At 36.7% G+C, this 23,454-nt stretch overlaps 2 protein-coding genes across 8 annotated transcripts in view; one reads left to right on the plus strand and one right to left on the minus strand.

Annotated features, from left to right (window-relative positions):
• Positions 1-6,169, minus strand: part of LOC139960011 (uncharacterized) — an 88,799-nt gene extending 82,630 nt beyond the window's left edge. For 4 of the 5 annotated variants that reach the window (XM_071958030.1, XM_071958047.1, XM_071958020.1 and 1 more), the window contains exon 1: positions 5,990-6,169. In XM_071958030.1, coding sequence (XP_071814131.1) covers positions 5,990-6,068 — 79 coding nt within the window. In that variant the 5' untranslated portion in view covers positions 6,069-6,169. The remainder of the gene's footprint in view (positions 1-5,989) is intronic. The other variant, XM_071958038.1, reaches the window with a different exon arrangement.
• A 4,698-nt stretch (positions 6,170-10,867) lies between these two features.
• LOC139960075 (phosphorylase b kinase regulatory subunit beta-like) overlaps positions 10,868-23,454 on the plus strand; it is a 51,098-nt gene continuing 38,511 nt past the window's right edge. The window contains exons 1-7 of one of the 3 annotated variants that reach the window (XM_071958136.1): positions 10,868-11,024; positions 12,218-12,356; positions 12,786-12,885; positions 14,521-14,682; positions 16,426-16,562; positions 18,165-18,324; positions 19,876-20,073. In XM_071958136.1, the coding sequence (XP_071814237.1) occupies positions 10,958-11,024; positions 12,218-12,356; positions 12,786-12,885; positions 14,521-14,682; positions 16,426-16,562; positions 18,165-18,324; positions 19,876-20,073 (963 nt within the window). In that variant the 5' untranslated portion in view covers positions 10,868-10,957. The other 2 variants (XM_071958145.1, XM_071958155.1) reach the window with 2 other exon arrangements.

The raw sequence follows: 23,454 nt of genomic DNA on the forward strand, positions 1-23,454 counted from the left end.
GAGGTTACGTGGTGACTTGATTCAGGTTTTCAAGATTGTGTATGGTTTTGACAATTTATCCTTCACTGACTTTTTCATGTTTGCTAATAGTAGTTGTACCAGAGGTCATTGTCTTCAACTCCAAAAGTCACAAAGTAGGATTAATATTCGACATAACTTTTTTTTCTCGTAGGGTTGTGAATGAGTGGAACGGTTTGCCTGAGAAAGTTGTACTTGAAAGTAGTGCTAATGGGTTTAAAAATGCTTTGGACAAGCATTGTAATCGGGTCTGAGTGTTTGTGTCTTCAGTTTTTTTTCTTCTCTCCTATAGGGTCCTTGATGGGGAATTGAGTGTCCCTCCTGATCCAAGTTTTTTCTATTAAACTATACTAAACTTTACTATGATATCTTAAGAAGCCTAGCTGGAAGCTTGGACAAATTGTTTATCTTGCCCTTCCCTTCTTTTGCTTCGTGGTTTTGTTCATTGATAACAATATATTAGCTCCTGAGGATCGGCAAAAAAAAAAACAATCAATGCACACATTGTACTAGCTAGCTTGATGTTGGTTTTTTTGCATGTGCAAGTGCAATGTCGGCCGTACACTCGCTCAGCCCTTGCAAGCAATGTGATTTTATAATCTACCGTATCTCCCACCGACCAGCCTAATAGATACATGTGCGTTCGCCTCATAAGAATAGGAGAGGCTGTTGGCAATTGGAAATTATCTTAAAAGCATCCGTAGATAAGAATCAGAAGTCTCGACCGAATCTCCATTGACTTAAGTTCGTCGGTAACTTTTGGAGTTACCATGTACGGCGCTGCATACCTGCCTGTGGTATGTAATGAACGTTGAACTGTTGGCAGGGACGTCGCTAGAGGGGGGTGTGGGGGTGTCTCACCCCCCCCCCCCCCAATCTTGGTAAAACTGACGATAGTTGGAAAATTTGAGTGCGGCAGTCGGAAATTCCGACTGTCACACTTTTATTTTCCGACTGTCGCACTCTAATTTTCATATATTCTTGTAATTTGTAAGTGACCTAAAATTTTCGGTCAAAATTGACCTTTAATCAGTCATATTTACCACGTTTTCCTTGTCACATTGAGAAATTTTATCTCGCGATCCTTATACTCCACCATACAAAACTTCGTAGGATTTGAATACTCTAAAAAAATGCCTAATAGGTCTACTGTACAACGTTCGCCAGCTTCAATCGGATAATTTATGTATTAATTTTGCTATTGGGTGGGTTGACCCTGTTCGTCAAGTAAGTTCAGGATATACATTTTCTCTATGGTTTACAATTAAAACACTCAGTGCTAATCTACGGAAGCTTAATAGTGCCATCAACTTAAGAAAACCTTTGCCCCATAAGGTGACATTTTTCAGTAAATTGTTTAGATAACAAGATAAAATCTTATCAAAAATCAGAAAAATGTTGGATTGCTCAGTTGCTATAACTGAGCAATTGAACAATTTTCTGCAAATGTTTAATTGACAACTTTTCTTATCTCGTCCATTTGACATTTTTTGGCAAAATGTTAAATTGTTCACTTCGTTCCAACTGAGCAATTGAAAATTTTGTAGCGTTTTGTAGCGACACGAACAAAACGTCACTTGCAAGCAACAGAAAGTTAACTTATTCAGATGGCCGCACGCGGTTTGGGGCGAGTCTTCAATGCCTTTAAGCTCAGTCTCACCAGTCTCCTCTCCATCCCCCTTCCTCACCAGATCCCCAAACTGATCATGCGGAACCTTGTATTGACATGTAACCAGCTTCTGGTTTAATTAGAGTATATTCAATTTTACGTTCGACTTAATATGATCTTTCATGTATTGTTAGAATTCAGTGGGATACGACAGCATTCGAGTTATTGAAATAATACACCTACACAGGCTGTTAACAAAAGCGCACAGAGGGAAACGCATTTCGCCCTGATCAGATCGTCACTGATATGGGTGAAAGAATCGAGGACGCTCGACACCGTATATGCTTTGTCCTCAAACGATGTAAACTTGCATCACATGGTTAAATACAGTTCATAACATATAATTAGTAGAAATTCCCTTTTTTTTTAAGGCAAACATAATAAAAACATGCATATTGGTCAAATAAACAAATGCAACAAGATCGAGGTCGCTTACCATGGAAACCGTTTACTGCCTATATAATTATGTTCACATAAATATATAACCAAAGTGCAATACAACGACATAGAGTTCCTTCTCTATATAGGAACTCTAGTTTTCGATCAGGCCGACCGCCCCCTTTTTTTTCCATGCAGGAACTTTGGCTAGAAAGTTTCTGATATAGCCTACAGGGCATGCGTGAAGTATGGAAATAAACTATATTAGGTTCTCATAGCATCTTTCACAGTTTAAAGTTGGATAGCTGAAATTAATCATTCACGAAAGATGTATGGGATCAAGTCCCTCTCGTACCCAATTGTATAGTCCAAATTAAAATAAACTCGCGTACCCAAATGGTATAGTCCAAATTAAAACACACTCTTGTACCCAAATGGTATAGTCCAAATTAAAACACAACGGGTATACTAGAGGGACATGATCCGATATTTGATTCCATTCCGTTACACTGACGTTTACGGAGACCACGCACCGCGCTGTGTTAAATATGCCATAGGTTTATATTTTATAGCCAATTTAACAATTGGTGCGTCACTTGGGTATAACAGGCAAATCAAATGACGCATCTTAACTGATGAACTTAAATAGTTGCTCTAAATCTAACACTGTATGAATACCACCACCACCAGATTTGTTAACTAATTTATCCTCTTCAAAGATGCGAAAAAATGGCCAAATTTTGAGACAACAGCGCAAGTTGTGTCAAAATTTAGGGAAACACTTCCTCCACTGTAACCTTTCCTAATTTGGCGACCCCTGTGTACGATAAACCGATGCTGCCGGTGTTTAAAGGGTGTGAAGACTCGCGCAAAAAGAAACGTCTAATGCCGGTAATTTGACCTAGTTTCGAATGAGGTGTAACATTAGTGTTAAACACCACCATCGATCCCAGAAAATACACACACAGCTTGCTACCGTCGGTAATTAGACACTAGTGTACAGTCAGTACATATAGCTGCGGTCAATACCCACAGCACAGTATACAAACGATTCAGCGATGGACATCTCAGGTCCAGCTAAATATAACAATTAAGGTATCACGTCAAGGGCGTAGGAACCGGGGGCTGGGGGCGCCAGCCCCCCCGCCCGCCCCCCAGTGAAAAATATGGAGGGCGGAAGTATCATTCCGCCCCCCGCTTCGCAAGTCAGAAAACCCCTTTGTCATTTCCAAATGAGAAAAAAATCTCATTTGGAGCACCAAATTGCATCTAAGGCCAGGTGAAAATGCAAAATTATATACAAAATGGAGTGGGTGGGTTGAAGTGTGCTATATTGCACCAAATTGCATCTGAGGCCACCTGGAAATGCAAAAAAATTCCAAAGGGGAGGGGGACACCCCCTCCCCTTTGACCCCTACCCCAGGCCGGCCATCAGTCTTCAGCCCCCCCCCCCCACTCAAAGTACCTTCCTACGCCACTGTATCACGTTTCATTACTGTCTCACTTTGCAGCGACATGAACAAAACGTCACTTGCAAGCAACAGAAAGTTAACTTTTTCAGATGGCCGCACGCGGTTTGGGGCGAGTCTTCAATGCCTTTAAAGGTTGATCGACGCTCAACATAGGATGACAATGTACATGTAAATAGTGTAATGTCAACAGACAATAACATAGGAGTAACTTCACTTTCAGTACCGTCAGAGAGGGAATATTGATTATGAAACTAACAGCCTTGCTGCTTGTTAAGAATAGATAATAAATAAATGTTATAGTCCACATATTAAATGAATTTTGTGAAATATCAACACCTTCTATGGAATCATAATTAAGGAAAACCAGTTGCACTTCAAGGCTGATATATACCATTGGTTAGACAATAGTATGTTAATTGCCAAGCTTATCAGCATGGTCGCCATCTATTCTGTGACGCAAAGGTCAATATAAATATATATGTATATATATATATATATATATGTGTGTTTATATATATATATATATTTATATATATATATATATATATATATATGTATATATATATGTTATAACACACCCGTATTCCACAATCAAACTGACTGGAGGTATAGGCCTATTAGGATATCTAAATACTGCCGCTATGAAATTATCTATAATAGATGCTAATGAGACGTGTCAACACTTTCGGTTTTGTGACATTGACACGGAAACAATCCATGATATTTTTTATGATTGTAGTTTTGTTGAATGATATGGAAGTATTTACATTACTGTTTTAAAAACGCGGGAATTAAAATAGATTCTCCCGAGAGATATTTTTCATTCAAAACTGATGAAGAAAATACCATCAGTGTGTTCCTTACTAGATTATTTGAAATAGTGTTTTAAACTATTCTATTTTTAAGCAGAATATGAAAATAAATATTTGGTAGAGATATTGGCAGCCGTGGTCTTATCTATTAGGTTTCAAATATTGTTTATGGACATTATTATTAATAAGAGTATCACAGTAATTTGTACTTTGCCGATGGGTTGAAATAGTTTTTTTCGTGTTCAAATAATTTCAGTTAATCTTGTATTTGTTTGTATGTATATGTCATATGAAATAAGAAGAGAAAGAGAAAAAAAAAACACTATCGGTTAATGTTATTAACCGTTCATATAACTAACATGGTGGAGAGAAGTACATGCATGAAACTGTAAGAAACCTTTCGAAACTTGGAAAATATATTTAAAAAATCTCATTTTTCTTTCAGATGATCTTTAGCTTTACCGAAACTGTATTCGAATATATGAGTCCATTTATACAAATCCGCGTTTTCAGTTGTTCTAGTCTACCACATTTACATCTTTTTGTTATGAATAAAACAATAGTTATATTAATACATATATATATACGCTTTGTTTGAAACACGCAAAACGAAGTCAGCGCATCAATCAAAACCGTTGAACTAACATATATTTATCAGTGCTTTTTTTGTTAAATATCGTAATTAGGTGGCAAAACGTTTTCATTCAAAGCTTTACGGATAGATTGCTATAAGTTGCTGATAGACAAAGACAAGAACAGGATATTATAAAAGAACACTTTCTTGACCTGTATAGAACGTAAGAATTTGGTCAACAATAAATAAAATAATAATAATGAACCATGAATTCGTTTAATCTCTAAGTGTAATAAGTATTCTAGACTTCAATCAAGTGCAGGAAGGAGAGAGACTTCAGCGTATTTTACGATTGCTTGAGCTGTATACAACCGTGAGGTCAAGGGAAAAGTTCTCATGCAGGGCGAGAATAACAAATAAAGACGCAAATTAACCATTTAGTAAAGAATACGTGTTCAAATATACCGTATAGTGACTCTAAGTTGGCTTTATAAGATCTATATAAAATTCATTTCAAACTATAGACGATGGTATAGCGCATCTCTATCGGGGATGGAATCATGATCCGATGTATAATGTACTAACAGAAGAGTTAAGATGTATTATAGTTCTAAAAAGGTTCAGAGATTTTGTTGTACCACTGATGATCAATAAAGCATTTTCTTTATAATAGGGTATAATTATCACTAACAACTTTGAGATTAGTTCAGCGCACGTTTCAACGGATAATGATACTCGGTTTCTTATTGCATTAAAAAAATTAGCAAAATAAAATAAATGTTCAAGCTTCGTATATCGTTAAATGATAGTTTGACTAAATCCTGAAACTTATACCATTATCCTGAAACATATAAATGTCAGAAGCAAAATCGCATCAACAACATAGAGTATAGGCTTCCTAATTGAGGCTTCTGTCTATCTATATTATTAAAACATATTGCTTTCTAAAACAGTACTCCTTATTTGTAAATTATGGTCATATTTTATTTTTCTGCAACAACTAATAAAGAGAGAACTAAAAAAATGGGGAAAAAAGGAAGATAGTACAGAGAAATCAGATACTCACTTGCTTGAATTCCGTTGACATAACATACTCCAAACGTACAAATCAACAGTACGATAAAATGAGTCTTAAGACCCTTCATGTTGTCAGCCCTTTAAGACTCTGTAAAGCTGACATACAGGGCAAAGGACATATATATGGAATCACCTGATCAGCGTTCACAGGTTGACTGACTGTTGTAATCATCTGGGACTGATGTTAAACGTGTGCTTTAAAAATGAGACTCATCTGACCGTGACCAACAATTGAATATCTATCTAAGCTACTTAATAATACGGATCTAAAACTGTTGTGTAAAGAAGAAAAAAAACCTGTTTGTGGAATTTTTATAATTCAATGGTTTATATAAGCCGCATATATTTTAGATGAGTTTAAATATATATATATACTACATTGTATAGAAACCAAGATATTACAGACAGTCTTGGAAGAAACAGAGAATATATTAATTATTTCACACTTGTGAAATTCATATTTTGCTACTCAATATTTTTAGTATACTTTCAGAAAGTTGACACTCTTACATAAAGTAATCGAATTTTGGGGAATCTAATATGTAGAAAATTGGACATAAAATGATGTGGTAGTTCTGAGCACGTTGTGGATATTTTGATATACAAAATGATCCATATTTTCCAAAAATAATTACGATACAAAACGACGAACTTTCTACGAATCCCAGAAATTGGTAATGTCAAATTTTTGAAGAAAATTATCGAGATTTTGAACATTAAATGTCGGAATTTCGTCGAATTCGAACAGTTGATATAAAATCAAGATACTTTTTTTGCTGTAAAATTAGTTGATATTTCCACAAAAAAAAGAAGAAAAAAGAAAAAGATGTCAAGACTTCGGGAAAATAGTCGAAATATGAAAGAAAAGTAGAAATTTAAATATAAAACATAGTCGGAATTTCCAACGTCCCTAAAATAGGCCACCATAGCATCTGCAAACTGAAATTCTTCTGCATGGGATCGGACCCTCAAATCACTGGATTTCTTTCTCTCCCCCTCCACCGCACAACCCCCCCCCCCTCCCCGCACATACACACCCTCACCCCTTTTTGATAGCTTCCTGTACCACTGAACATTGTGGAAACGCATGTATAGGGGAGATAGGTACAATACACCCCGTTTACACTTCTTTCCCATACATCCCCTCCCCACACCATGCATGATTAATATGTATGCGAGGTTATGTATTGATATGCTAACCTCTTCCTGTCTAGCGGATCCTCAATATTAGTGTAAACGTACTGCATATATACAGACGTTGATTACATATTAAGCCACCCAAAATGGAAATTGGTCTATTTTCACGCATCCAATATCAAACAATTTTTTTTCCGATACTCATCTTCACTACAAACAATAACAATTTTGTACAGATATAGTTACAAATGTATAGTTCCGGTGGAAGTAGAGAAATCTTTTCCAGATACATAATATAGTAGACTACAGAGATTCTCCTACCATTTATTTCATAAATCATTTCTACGTGACCAAATAAGGTATACACGCAGTCGTGTAAAACATCGTTCATGCGACCTTGTACAATCATTCCGGATATCACCATTGTATTGTATCACTAAGCCTCGTCTAATTTTACCCATAATTTCGCCTTTTCTTTTGTTTATGGAATATCGTGGATGCTCTTACCACCTTAATTCACACGACCCACTGGCAATTGTACTACAGTGAATAAACTTATATATATATATATATAAATATATATATATATATATATTATCGAAAACGTAATGAGTTGGAAAATCCGGAACAATGAAAAACTTCCAGCCTCAACCGGGATTCGAACCCGGGCCTCCCGCTTTATATGCGGACACCCTAACCACTAGGCTATGGACGCTGATTGTATGTCAAGAAACCGGTAAGGAAGGTCGTAATTCAACTGTAGGCGTTTGTCACCTGTGTCGAACAATATACTAGTTCTGTTTTTGTGAGATATTTTCCTTACTCTAGAGAGCAAACATGATTCTAGCCAACTCGATATCATTTGTAATTCCTAAAGCCGGATCTCGAAAGAGATACTTTGAACAGACTTTGGAGGTAAACGACAAAGGCAAATGAATATATATATATAGTATTGAAATCGTAGTGAGTTGGAAAATCCAGAACAGTGAAAAAACTTCCAGCCTCCACCGGGATTCGAATTTGGGCCTCCCGCTTTATATGCGGACACCATAACTAGGCTATGGACGCTGATTGTATGTCAAGAGGTTCGAAACCGGTAAGGAAGGTCGTAATTCAACTGTGGTTCTGTTGTTACATAAATCTACAGTAAGTGGCAACTATACGAAATCTAAACCGTCTAGTATTAAAACCCACACACATAGCCTACACACAAATACACCAAGCAGCTTTATCTATCAAAATAATAAAATGCAATTCCTATAGTTCTCATGTATAGATAAATATAATTATATTATATTGTATCTTATCATCAGACCTATTGCGTTTCTTTTGTTGATTTGCCCCTCTTTATATTCCAACGTATATACAGGGTGGTATACAGTGGGTATCGGCAATCACTCATTATCTAAGGAGGCCGCTCCATTTGTATACTATCCTTATCTGGCTTATTAAAGTAAGTAATGTCTTTCAAGAGGGCAGGGGAAGGAAGCTTCCAAAAAGTGGGGGGGGGGAGGCACAACATCAGAAGAGCACTTTCTCATTCCACACCACAGGCTTACAAAAACAAATTTTAGTTTTTGAATATGATAAATATATTTCAATCAAAGCTTTACAAATTTTCTGCAATAGTTTTCCATGTGTGGGCGAAGTTTCCTTTCTTTGCTTCTTTTTAATTTTTAAAACTTCAACGAGAAACAGTTTACGTTTTTTTTTATTGCATATATATAAACATCGAAAGAAAAGATATTTCATACGAGAGATCCGCCTACAAAGTGATTTTACCTCCTATACGCAGTATATAGTAACCCTATATAGGTAAAGATATATATTGACCTATATATAGAGTTGTCTGATGATCTTTCAACGCGTGAAACTTTGAGTAACAACTATTAGTGTTCCACTAGTCTCAACTAGTCTCAACACACACATATATATATATATATATATATATATATATATATATATATATATATATATATATATATATATATATATATATGTATATATGTATATATATATATATATATATATATATATATATATATATATATATATATTTGCCTTTGTCGTTTACCTCCATTTCATTAACATAAAGTCTTTTCAAAGTATCTTTTTCGAGATCCGGCTTTAGGATTCACAAATGATTTTCGAGTTGGTTAGCATCATGTTTGATCTCTAGAGTAAGGCAAGATATGTCACCAAAACAGAACTAGTATTGTTCGATACAGGTGACAAACGCCTACAGTGGAATTACGACCTCCCTTACCGGTTTCGAACCTCTGGACATACAATCAGCGTCCATGGCTAAGTTGGTTAGGGTGTCCGCATACAAAGCGGGAGGCCCGGGTTCGAATCCCGGTGGAGGCTGGAAGTTTTTTCACTGTTCTTGATTTTCCAACTCATTACGATTTTCATTTATATATATATATATATATATATACCAATTCAGGTTATATACTGATTAGGTTGCAAAGTTGTGTACAGGTATGTGATAGTTAACTTCATTTTGGTGTGTCAGTTTTGAATGTAAACTTTGAAATGCTTAAGATTATAATCAAGTAGGATTAGTAAACTACTAAAATATCAAATATGTAGCCATGAGATACGCTATGTAAAGTTTATGTTATGCATACATTAAATAGGCTATACCCAATTATGGGGCCATGCCCTGACAAAAATATGTCACATAATGCGAAGGCTTCGGTGCTTCATTCTACAATTGGCACAGAATACCCACTTCCCACGTGTTAATTATTTACATCACCCCATCCCCAAAGAGCAGGGTAGAGAATTGTTTCACCTTTCCAATATGAACTATATAACGTACGCAGTGTTATTCCGTTTGTTTGTTGGGGGGGGGAGGGAGGGGTGGCGGTGGGAAGCCTATAGACAGACCAGTAGCTTTTTTTATAATCAGAACTGCAGTCCGAACAAAGTGGCAAGGATTAATAGCTTTAAGTTGGGAGAGGATGGGATGGGTGTAGGGAGGATAGTAAACAAGGGAACCTTGGGCAAGCATCGCTTTTCGCGAAATCTTCTTTATCTGTCTCGGAACTGCATAAATGAAGCGCAAACAACTAGAAAGAGGGCGATGAAAACCAATGTTTGTGTTTCGTTGTCACATATACTTGGCCTAACAAGAACGAATACATGAGGCTGTTTACTTTGTTTAAGGATGACTTTAGACACTTCCCGTTAAAGGGTACATTTGATGATACAAAGAGGCCTTAAATAGGCCTAGTAAATAGGACCATTCGACGTATGTTACTGGACCGGGCGCATTAATATTGTTGTGGTGATACAAGTGCAGATAAGAGTCCATCTGGATATCAATATGAATACTTGCTGAACTGGCCCAAAAGAGTACATGGGGCGCTTTGGGTTATTAATAATCACCGCTTCGTCGGCTTCTGCGGATGGTTGGTTATTTCGTCGGTACTTATCACGGTGCCGATGGGACCCGGGACCCATGAAGACGCACCGGCCTAGTTACGTCATGGACTGTGTTTTCAAAGTCAATAATTAAAATGCATAGGCTACACGGATTTTCCACTTTCCATGTTATGTTCATGAAAAGCACATGAATCATTAGCTGCTCGGACAGCCAAAGCAGGAGCGTAGCCCGGGGTTCCCCCCCCCCCCAAAGTATGCAAGGTCCCCCCACCGCCCACAATCCGGAAGAGAATTCAATTTGGAAGCCGATAGATTTTGTGAAAGCGTGAGGGTTTCTTTTTACAATACTGCTACCAAAAATCCCTGGGGAAACTGAAAATACTTGAGAAGTCATTACGGTCTTAAGATAAAATATTCTTTTCAAACAATGACAGGCGACGTTGATGAGAGATATAAAGGACAGATCAAGGAATTAGAATATTTTTACTTTCTAAGTATGTAATTTGTTTTCGTATAGTCTGTCAATTTTGAACTATTTATCGTCCAATTAATCTTTGTTTATTGCAGTTTCGTGGAAATGGTACCAAGGGTAAAGCTAACGTTAGGCCAGTAGTAGACATCGGCGGCCGGACAAATTACGGGATGAATTGTATTTATTATTCCTCCTTGCAAAAAGGCCCAACGCTTGCACTAATATTCGGTACTAATTTTGAATCCGTACCATTCCTAACCCTATTCCCTACTTCCTAACCCTAATTCCTAACCCCTAACCCTACTTCCTAACCCTACTTCCTAACCCCTAACCTTACTTCCTAACCCTAATTCCTAGCCCCTAGTAAGCTTTCCCATTCATACGGTACGGATTCTAAAGTTAGGCCTAATATTCAGCAGCTGGGATGTTGGTAAACGTGTTATGTTGACCCAACAGCTAGACGAAGGAAAGAGGTTAGGCCAAACGATAGTATTCGTATGGTTGCCGGACAAAAGATCCATTCATTATTCACCCAGCAGTTGGACAAAGAGAGAGTCACCATGTTGCCTTTTCTTGTCTGTTAATCAGAATGAAAATAACACCAGTTCCAGCCTTAGTGATGAAGTGTCAAGCAAGGGTTCAATGCTATCTGTGTTGAAATTAAATTCTTTGAAAGTAGGGTGATTAGCAGGTCGTCTTTTGAAGAACTTCGGAAACGATGTTGTTTTATCAAACATAAAACTTGGCATATTATGGAGAGTAAGATCAACCAAAACAGTATGTTGAACAGAACCAATCAACTTTCCTACTTGTAAGGGCCATTTCTATATAGCACATAGTCTATATGTGGAGTAAACAAGTTGACATTCTACCTTTGCGTTGATCTAGACTAGCTGCTGGGTGAGTAAGGAAATGGATCATGGTATTTGCTCAGTAGCCCAGAGAAAAAAAAAAAGGTGCAGTACCCCTTGTTTGTTTGGGTACCAGGTAAATCACATGGTATGTGACCTTATTCATCCCGCAGCCATGGGAGTAGGCCTAGTACTTAATAGTCGGTATTCATCCAGCTACCTAGGGAGTAACATGATTCATTTAGTTATGTGGAAGGTAGTCTCGGGAATTGTGCCATTGGTGCAATTGCTAACAGAGATGTAGAAATCTATGTCATGTTGCATACTGTTTAGTATTTACTCTATCTATTTCTCCTGTTTGTAGTAAAGAATCAGATTCTTGCCCATCAGAGTCCAACAGTTGGTCTTTTTCCAGAAAACACTGAAAATGATTGTAAAATTGGATCTGTAAGAGAGAGCGTTTATTGTGCTACAGCGGTTTGGAGCCTTGCTATTGCCTACAGGTAATATTGCTACAAGCTAAATATATGATAAGGATTTGATGAAAGTGACATTGTATGGTAGGACATCAGGCGATGAGGGGCGAGGGGAGGGGGGTGATGCTAGGAGGAACATTTACAGACCTTATCAATATGTATAATATCAAGCAAAAAAGGATTTAAATTATTTGTGTAATCTTGGTCATCTGTCTGCTTGTGTCTGGTCATCATATGAAGAGTAGCAGCAAAACACTGTCATTACTTTGAAAGCATATGAATACTTCTAAACTGGGCAAAGCATTTCCTCCTCAATATTTGTCAACATTTAAACAAATTATAATACTGTTTGTTTTCACTATATCTTCTAGAATTGATCATACATGTGCATGATTTGGTTACATATATGGTATATATTTATTTCTGTAGTTATTTTCACTTTCCGTTCTTGTACAGAAAAATTGATGATGACAATGGCAGGACATACGAGCTTGAACAGAGTGCAGTCAAGTGTATGCGAGGCATTTTGTATTGTTACATGAGACAGTCTAGAAACGTGAGTCAACAAACCTTTGTTATATCTGTATATATATTTCTTTTTAAATAGGGATTAACGGGGACCCAGCTATCCCCGTTGGCACTCCCAATCCAAGTATATTTCAATTGTAACACAAACATGCAATGACAATTGGTCAAGTTATCTAAAATGCAAAAAATCAGCTTATTCATACTGCTTACATGGAGTTGAGAGAAAAGAAAAGTATTAAGACAGTACCTGGATTGAATAATAGAATCACAAGACCTACATTCAACTGGGAGGGAGTTCCATCAAAGTGTCAACATGATAACTCAAGTAGTACAACTTGGTTCATACTTGATTAGGCTTACTTCTTGGTTAAGAATAAGAATTCCATTAAAATTGAAAGTGAAAGCTTTACACAATAACTCAAAAAGTGCAGCTCGGTTGAACTGGTATGAAGATCCACCTTGAGGAGCTCAAAATCTCTTTTGTTGGAGTTCAAGTTTATTTTAGGTCTTGGTGGGGGCCAGGGGGTTGGACTCACATCTAGAAATCTTCAAGTCATAAATATATTTTAACAAAAATCACATGTGACAAGTGATTAGACTTAAATTAAGAAACATCCAGCTGTATCTTAGGGCCTTTATCATGAATAATAAAACTTAGACAAACAATGCAACAATGCTTCAGACGAAAACGGCAACATTCTTAAACTTTGGACATGAGAATGAAGTCATCTTGTTATTCAGATGTCAACAACATATTTGTTCACACATATGGTATCATAAATACATTTAAAAAGCCATGTTGGGTATCTGAACACATTCACTTTAACTCACCTACTGTACATGAGTCAGTTTATACTAAACATGGTTGGGACATTTTATATTGTATCACCCACCCTTCAGAAGTGGGGGGGGGGACATGTCCCCCAGTCCCCCATGCTTGATGCCTCTGAGTACAAGAACCCTGTCCTATTTTATTAGGTCAAAGGGCAACAGGGGTGAACGTCAGAAACCTTGTTAATGCTGTAAATCGAAACGTGTATCTTGATTGAACTTAGTTCTTGTCATGTAGAACCCCTGTGATGAGTGCAAGAAACCTAGCAATATAAGTCAAAAGGTCATGTGATGTCAACATAGATCAAAATTTGACACCTTTCAGACACATTAACTACAAATGTAAAGGTTAGATGAACCCCATACTCGTGATGGTGATACATCCTCGTCAATACAAGAACCCTTATGTTTTCAGTTGGAGTCAAGGTTCATTTGAGGTCAACAGTGATCAACCACTCAAAACATTGTATTCCCAACCACTCAAAGTATAGTATTAAGATCCACATTAATTTGTACAAGAATCCTACTGTTTTCTTGCACAGTCAACAGTCATTTGGCACCAACATAGATGAAAGTCTGAAAAACCTTGCATGCACACAAAGTAAGAGCGTGAATTTAACGTGATATTTGACATGTGGTTCCACCTAATAGTGCAAGAATCTTGTCGATCACTGGAATTCAGTAAAAAAGATCAACACTTTCGATTTTGATCTCGTGTGCAGTGTTTATTCTGTCGAATGTTGTGATATAAAATGTGGTAAGGATTCACTAGGCCATAAAATTTTTTCCAGTATTGCGACTTCTCCTTTCTTTTTTTTTAACCAAACTCAAGTTGGAAGCTTTCAAGTTTGACCAGAAGGAAGAGCATGCATTGCATTCCAAGTACAACGTCATGAGTGGAGATCTATCACCAGATGCTCATCATCAGTTACAGTTAGATGCAGTAGCAATCTTTGTCCTCTATCTTGTGCAAATGATTTCATCAGGACTTCAGGTAGGTCTGCTACTCATCCACTTAGGTGCCATTGCCAAATCTGATCGCCGCTGTCAGCACGGCTCAGCTCTGTTACACCTGACTGATCAGCTCTCAGCTGAGACCAGTTAATGAGGGGGCTTGTCTATGACATCATATATGTGGACAATGGACTTCCTTAGATGACCAAACTGACAGACATTTCGTTCTGAATGAGGAGTAACTTTCACGGGTAATTTGTTCTCGACAAAAGCTTCCTGGCATTGACAAATCAAAAGGACTTCATCTAGCCACCTGGCGGCCTACTATGCAGTGATGTGTAGGTTATCTGTATGGCAGTACCCTCGTGTATAGGCCTATAGGCGATATACAGAATGTATATAAATGATAAGATCATTACACCTGTTTTGAGTCATTGACTTTTCATTTCTCACGGTTACTGATAGTATTGGGTTGTTAAGAATAGTTGTTAATTTCTCAAATGTAAACCAGAAAGTTCTCGCCATCGTAAGTCATCATTAAAACACAACAGCATATAAACAAGTTTTTGATTTGGGAGTTGATGTTACATTGTATGGAATCTGTACAGTTGAGTAACATGGTTGTAATTGGGCCCCATTGGCTCATCTCCTACAAAATAAATTCTTAAATGCCCAAGCGCCAAACGATCACCACAGATCAAGGATTCGGTACAATAAGTCGGCAAAATCATTTGAATGGCAAAGCAAATGAGCGGTGTTATTATTTTTATGTACTTGTTAATAATTTTGAACAGAAGAATGACTCTTCAAAACCGTGGTTTATAGTTGAATATATCACAGTCGGGTGGAGCCAAAGTACCAAACTTGAAGGTCTTTGAAAAAAAAACTGTTATTTTAGCCAATCAAAATCTTATTAGGAATGATGAAAACAGCCCCCTTTTTGTTAACTGAAGCAATAAAGAGATTGCATCAAAAATTCTCCATCAAAGATTTGGGAAATAGGATCAAATGGTTGCTTGCTATTTTATGATCGGCAGCTGATTGGCTGTCACTGGGGTTTGAGCCCTGACTGGCTGAAGTAAGGTTTTCCTATATTGTTAGAGCTATAGCTCTATTTATATAAATATATATCTATATCTACATATATATATATATATATATATATATATATATATATATATATATAAACATATATATATATGTATATATATATATATATATATATATATATATATATGCATATATATCTATATATATATATATATCTATATATATCTATATAATTGAAAACGTAATGAGTTGGAAGTTTAGAACATTGAAAAAACTTCCAGCCTCCACTGGGATTCGAACCCGGGCCTCCCGGTTTATATGCGGACACCCTAACCACTAGGCTATGGATGCTGATTGTATGTCCAGAGGTTCTATATATATATATATATATATATATATATATATATATATATATATATACCAACATCAGTCAAGAGTGTAAAATCAGACATTTAAATGTTTCAGTGACGAAAAACAGATGTGAGGGGGTCATAGTAAAGTGGTGATTGAAGTTTTAGAACGAGTGACCATGATTTGAATGTAAAAGGCACACACATTACTTTTGACCAAAAGCTCACGTGGGTATTACAGTCAATTCATGTAAAGCCACAGTTGTCAGGATTGAATTCCAAATTATAGTGTTTTTTTCAGTGTTCCCACTCTTGTCCTATCTACTTCGATCTGTTCCTTTGAAGTTGTAAAAACTGACATTGAAATCTTTCTGCCACCACAGATTATTTATAATTTGGATGAGGTGAGCTTTGTACAGAATTTGATTTATTACATGGAGAGGGCATATCGTGTGCCAGACTATGGCATATGGGAGAGAGGCAGCAAGTACAACACAGGGAAACCTGAACTACATGCAAGGTAAATATGTTTACGAAAGAAACTGTGATGGCAGGACAGGTCTCACTCACCCTTCTGATTGTTGCTGGTGTTGTAGTAGCTTCTACGTGTTGTTAGTTGTTTGTTTTTTCTTCCTTGACTTTATGTAAAAATAGCTCTTATGCCTGCTTGAAGGATGCAAATAGAAGTGAAATGAACAGTAGATTTTGTGACACCTCCTACTATCAGTAGATAAAAGCATTACTCATGTAAGTAATAGTGCCCCCTCCCCACCCCCTCCTTACCTTCCTCAACTATTGTGATAACAATTGCAGAAAATGACAGTTTTAGGGTTTGAAAAGAGATAACATTGCTGATGTACTACAAAAACTATGTATAGGTAAATATATTTAAGTTATGTGGCCTGAAGGTTTATTCCTTTGGAGGATCTACTTCAAAGCCAAACATTTCTGGGCAAAGTACTTTTCTTCAAAGGCAAACAGTTCAAATTTTGAATAGGATCCAGCTAGTATTGAAATACCCGGTCCACTAAACTTTTATATTGTTTTTGGAGTTTGGTAGTCTGCTTGTTTCTCTGTTCAAGGATTTCTTTGAAAGAGCCAAAGCTAAGTCAGCACTGTGCAAAATAGCAGTATGCACTGGGACAGAACCAATGGACAAAAGATTAATAGAGAACTGTATTGCAATTATTTTTGGTACAATGGAGTGTTGGCTTTTGTATGCATCAGTTTTTTTTGTGGCTTTTTTTGTTGTTTTGTGATTTCGTTAAAGCTGTTGTTCTCAGTTGCTTTATAGAGAATGGATATATATATATACACTTAACATAACACCTCCGCATTTAAATAGTCAGATTTACAAACAACCTTAGAATTTTTTTTTTTTTTACAGTCTTCGGTTTATTCACATTATGTATCGGTATTTACCACATTGCCTGATTAAACTAGGTGGTGCATTACATGTCTGAATGACCAAGGGAAATGCTGAATACGTGACGATTTTTCCTTTTAAAAATGCTATTAACTAAGTGAGCTGAGGCCATCCTACACATCTGCAAATTCATAATCACACCCCATACCCAACCCCTCCCCTTCCTTTGATCATCCGCTCTTATTCATATGGTGAGTTTCTCTGAAAGCCGTCACCTTTTTGCAGTAAGATATGAGCGGATCCATTACTCATAACACTTAACATGACCATTTTTACAGAATTCATAAGATCGAATGCAAACAAAAGCAAGGCCAGTCTTGTAATCGTGAGAAATAATATGCAAAGTATATGATATAGACACCGTCAGTTCCCGAAAATCCTTTAACATCTTGTCTGAATGTCACCATTGGTCGCTGTAAGTTTGCAAAATTTCCTGTCTTTGAAGTATGGGTCCTTTTCTTTGTTATGTTGTATTCAACTTCTTTTTCTGAGTTTGGTGACTTTAAAAAGCTGGAAAACCCAAATCCAGAGTGACATTTAGCTGTAAACTTTGACACTTTTTCTGACAGGATGTATCAATTTGGGGTTGTATCTTATCATATTAAGTCTGATCTATATTCCTTGAAACCTTGAATTAATCTTTGTATGGAAAGAATTTGAAGTTTTGGATGTGTTTTTCCCCCCCACTCTCTTCAGCTCTATCGGAATGGTTAAAGCTGCCTTGGAAGCCTGCCGTGGTTTCAATTTTTTTGGTAAAGATGGTGCTTCCTGGTCTGTGACCTACGTTGACCCAGACTCTAGCAACCGAAATAAAACTACACTGGAAAGCCTTTTACCCAGAGAAAGCAGTTCCAAGGTTATTGCTAATCTCTCTTTCTTTTTTTTTAGTTACAAGGAATGTGAAAATGAGTGATACAATAAAATGGAATACTATGGATAAAGTAATGTGTGAGAGAAAATATGTAGAATATTGACTAAGAAGTTACCATTACAAAACAATGTGTACTGTTCAAAGACAGATTAAAGCTGTACTTTGAATGGATTTAGCCTAGCTATTTCATAAGTACTTACAAATAGGTTGTAAGTAACTTGTTGATGTTCAGGTATCTGTGGTCAGATGTCATTTCGAGACAGCTTCTTGCAAAAGTTTTTCATAATCAGCCTTGCAGTATAATCTTTTATATTAAGGGTCCCGAGCCGAAAGGTCAATTAGGGGTCTTTTTGGATCCTTGTTTGAGATTATCAGTAAACCTGACCCTGAGTTATTGATAAGAATGAGGTTAATAACCGATGAATGCATCATTGAATCATTTATTGCAAGAATAATCTTATCCTTGCAATAGTAATTAAAAGGAACTTAAACACAATTAGTCGGTCTTTTGTCATATTTTGTATATCAGAGATTTAGTTTTTGGTGAGAAATATTGCCTGGAATGTTAAATAGTCCTGGTAATCCCTATGTCATAGACTTTATAGAGGTTGGACTATGAATCTTTCATGGTCAACAGACCCTAAAGAAACTGGGTAGAGAATTTTGTAAAGGCTTACTAGTTTGGTCAATCAAAATGTATCGTAAATTCAGTACATTGGATTTACAAAAATTCCTAGAAATATTTGATGTTTATGAACTTGGTTTTTTAACATGATCCAGGTTAGTTTGTGTGACTTGGACAAGAAAGTGAAGTAATATCGAATTGTTGGTCCATGAGTATCTGAGAAGTATTACATATTTTGATTAAACAATGAGAGCAGAAGAAGGAAATAAAAACACTGATAACAAACTTTGTCTGCTTTGTCTATAGATGTAGAAAGCATTTGCAAGCTAATATATCACACTAGTATAACTATTAAAAGTCCAATTTTACACTTTTCATTATTCAATGTTCCCATTAAGTTGTCTGTCTATATACAGTATGTGTCTATGTTTACATGTGTTTGCCTCTGCTTTTGTTACAGTTCACTTGTATATATTATTCTTTAGAGTTGTTAATTTTTCAAACTATCCATGTTCAAAAAACTAGCTTCTTGTAGTGAATCAAGTAAAAGATTTGTTAATGCTACTCCATACTAACTTGCGATAATTAAAAGAGTCTACCTGTCTGGTTAAAGATTTCATTTGCATAACGTAGCAAAGAAATGATTATTTTGAAATGTAGTTACCTTTTTTTTTTTACTTTTTTCTTTAAATGTGATCGAGAGTAGTTTGAAAGAGTCAAGAACCCGGGCGATGCAATTCTTCATCTCAAATATAATCTTAATTACAGTTCAGTGTTGGTATACTCAATGTAGCAGACCTTGCACACCAAAGGATGAAATTGGAAAATTGGACAAGTGTTGTGACGGTTTAGTAAAGTATTTAATTGTGTCAAACTGAATTTGTGTTTACTTTCCGTTCTGCTATTTTCAGAATACGGATGCATCTCTACTCGCTGTCATCAGCTTCCCAGCCTTTGCTGTCGAGAACAAAGAATTGGTTGAGCGAACGCAGGCAAAAGTCATCCGCCACCTGAAGGGTAGTTATGGTTTTCGCAGGTTTAGAAGAGATGGATACGGCACTGTCTTGGAAGACACGAACAGACAGTTTTATCAACCGACAGAAATCAAGGTGAGAGAACTTTATCAAAATCAGTCCAAAAAGAAGAGTTCAACCATGAATTTTTTTTTTTTTTCGGGCACCAAATTCCAGTTCCCCCCTCCTCACGACTTATTATGGTAAGGGTGGCATGAGCCGTTATGGAGGGGTTTTGGTCGGAACAAAAATGTTACCAAAGAGATGTGTGGTCGTGGGGTTTTATGTTGAGAGGGGGGGGCGGGTGGATATGTCAAAACATGCGTGCTAGGCATACTTAAACTATACATTAGGTCTATAAATAGGTCTAACATGGTTGTGCTAATCAATATCTTTGATTTCAGCAAAAATTCCAGATTGATCGTTTTTCCCCTGACTGACGGTGGAGGTGAGACAGGATGGGGAGGGGGGGGGGTTGGAGGGAAGGGGAGGGGAAGGGCCACTGATTGAGCAGTATCCATTTATGTGTGAATATTACAGAGCTTGGTCAAACCACACACAGTTACAACCAGAAATAAGTTACCGCTAAATTTGGTCTTATATAAAATACTATGGTTACCGTGTACAACTGCTGCTGCACTGTTATACTGCATATATTAGCCCCTGATGCTATATGACTGGGTCTCCCTCAAGCCAATGCATCTCAGATTGTAACAAAATGTACATGTTAATTGCAATTACATTTAGGCAGATTGATCATTAGCAAAAGTTATAAATGTGCCCTAGTGAAATGAAGGAAAGATGATTATAAAGTGTAAGCTCTTGAATTATCAGCTTACATTATCATTATGGGGAAAATGATTTTGTCCATTGTAGGGCAAATCTTGAATTATTTTTAATCATTTTTTGTGGTCGTCCCTCGGAGCGACAAAGTTTTACTTCCGGTTGTCCGAACAGCAACAAAAAAAGAAGAGCACTATAACAGCGAATGACCAATGTGTACACCGTAGGAGGGATGTGTTGTGTTTGTAGATTAGAACAACAGCATTTGGCCAGTGAAATTGCCTGTAGGGTGGATAATAGGCCTACCACTATACTTTGTTTGATTTCATTGTCTCCAAAGTGATGGAGTGTGATAACAAATTTATATCATTTTTACCCATTTGGGATATCAAGTTACAATGCAATCTGAATTTGATGTTGACAACAATAAGTCATCCGCCACACCAAGCTGGTTTTGGTCACGAGCACAGAAACTCGGTCGTACTGGGACGGCCTTTAAACATTTGGCCCTGCATTTAAATACCATTCACAGTCACAGGATTTTGTTCTGTAATATTGATTTATGAAAATGATTATTAAGTACTGAAAAAGAATGTGCTTTGCCATCACAGTTCAAGTTAGTTTCTTTTCTAAAACCGCAAAGTTTTTAAACAAACTATCGTCACAAGAATAAATGCCAGCTCAGTCTTCTGTTTCTGCTTGGATGGCTTTGCAAGAAATGATATCATCTACGTATGTGGTACTGTTATTACTGCTTGGGTTGTTTTTTCTTTCTATTTTTACCTTGTCTGGCTTTTGACGTCAACATGTTGTTGTAATTAATAAAGTTATAAATGACACTTTGGAATACTTTGTGGTTCTGAAGAATAGTACCGCATTGATTCTGTAAGACTATAGCAACAGTAAATTGTGTGTACCACAACACCACCATTTAATCTTTGGCCTTAGTGACCTTGCTTCACATATATAAAATGGTATACACATTTGTGTTGTTGCGTGAAAAAGAGAAAGAACCTCGTTCCATGTTGTCGCACATAAAAGAATTGATTTTTCCATTCGGTCTGTACTTTTTCATGATCAAACAGGGTGCAAAGTGGATACAAGACACTTCAAAACCCAACTAGTAATTTTAACTTGCTGTCGTAAAAAGTTAACTTGGATGGTATCGAGTTTGAAATAGATAACTGTGTTTGTGCCATCATTTCTCTATTAAACCATCAAACGTTCATGAGCCGAAGCTGTTTGGATCCCTTGGCAGAATGCAATGTTGATGGCGTGTGCGCGTGGGTGTGTGAATGCATGTATTTGATGTCTTGACTTAAGTAGTTGCAAGATATAGGATAAAAGTCTTGAAGGGCTCATTGATTCCTAGGAGTTTGTTATAGGGCCTGTTTGTTTCAGAATTGTTTGGTGGGGCTCAATTAAAAACATGTCTATGGCTTCACAGTGCATCTAATTGACATCTCCACACATGATGATTTAGCATGTTCGATATTAGAAAACTTTATAGCATATAGGACATATGTGGTGCAGACTTTATTAACGATTAATATGATTGGTTTCCACATGTGAAATATTGCAAATTATACGCTCCTCTTCTGTAACTGTCATGAGATCTGAAACTCGCTGATCAATGTTATGGCTCTGACTTGTCACTTTGGTTACAATTTATGGTGTAATTATCAGGTGAATGTCTGTAGAGGTTTAAGGCCAGTAATCAAAAAGCCCTCTGGATTTCTGGTCTAGTTTCTTGTCACAATCATAGCACACCTACATTAAATGTCTTGATAAAGTGTGTTTCTACTATTTGTACAAAACAAATAACAACGCCCTGATTAGACATGTATGTACCAAACATAGCAGAACAGATGAAATAGCTTATTACCTGCTTGAAAAATTTTGCATATAGAATTTGGGGTTAATGTTTTGATACCATTAACTATTCTGGCTAAGTTACTGTATCTTGTAAGGGATAAGTATATTTTCTTCAGAGTGTTGGTACTTGGTATATCGTTGGACTAGTAACTTGCTGCTTGTGTTGAACGCTTGTGTTGCTTGTCTTGAAATGCTTCTGCATGCTAGTGCTGAAGTACCTTTTTGATTCCTTGCCAGAGGCAGGAGGAATCTATATGATGGTGTGTGTGTGTGCGTGTATTTGTATGTATGTGACACTTGCCTGTAAACACTTTAAATCAAAATTTCTTGGTGGATTATCTTCATACTTGGTATGTGGATCCGTCATATTGAGCACAAGAACCCTGTTGTTTTCTGTGTAGTTCAAATGGTCGTTTGGGGTCAACAGAGGTCAAAGTCAGATAACTTTGTAAACACGATAACTCAAAAAGTACATCTTTGTTGAACTTCGTACATGCTAGCAGATCCAGCTTGGTGAGTACAAGAACCCTAATTGAAATTGGTGGAGGACAAAGGTGTCAAAGTCAGAAAACTTTAAACATGATAACTCCAAACTAAAATCTACCATTAATTAATTAATCTGTGAATTCTCCAATGCTATGAGTGTCTGTTGGTGAACATAGTTTGGTCAAAGTCAGTTCAGTTTAGTTTTTGTGAAGAGGCTCCTTAGGTCTTCAAAAGAACAAACAGTCATCCAGGAAATGAAATCTGCTTCAGAGAGTTGATAGTCTTGCTTTAAACTTGCACTCAAACTGCTCTGATCAGTTTTCACCCTCTGAG

The sequence above is a fragment of the Apostichopus japonicus genome, chromosome 3, assembly GCF_037975245.1.
Source record: "Apostichopus japonicus isolate 1M-3 chromosome 3, ASM3797524v1, whole genome shotgun sequence".
Lineage (NCBI taxonomy): Eukaryota > Metazoa > Echinodermata > Holothuroidea > Aspidochirotida > Stichopodidae > Apostichopus > Apostichopus japonicus.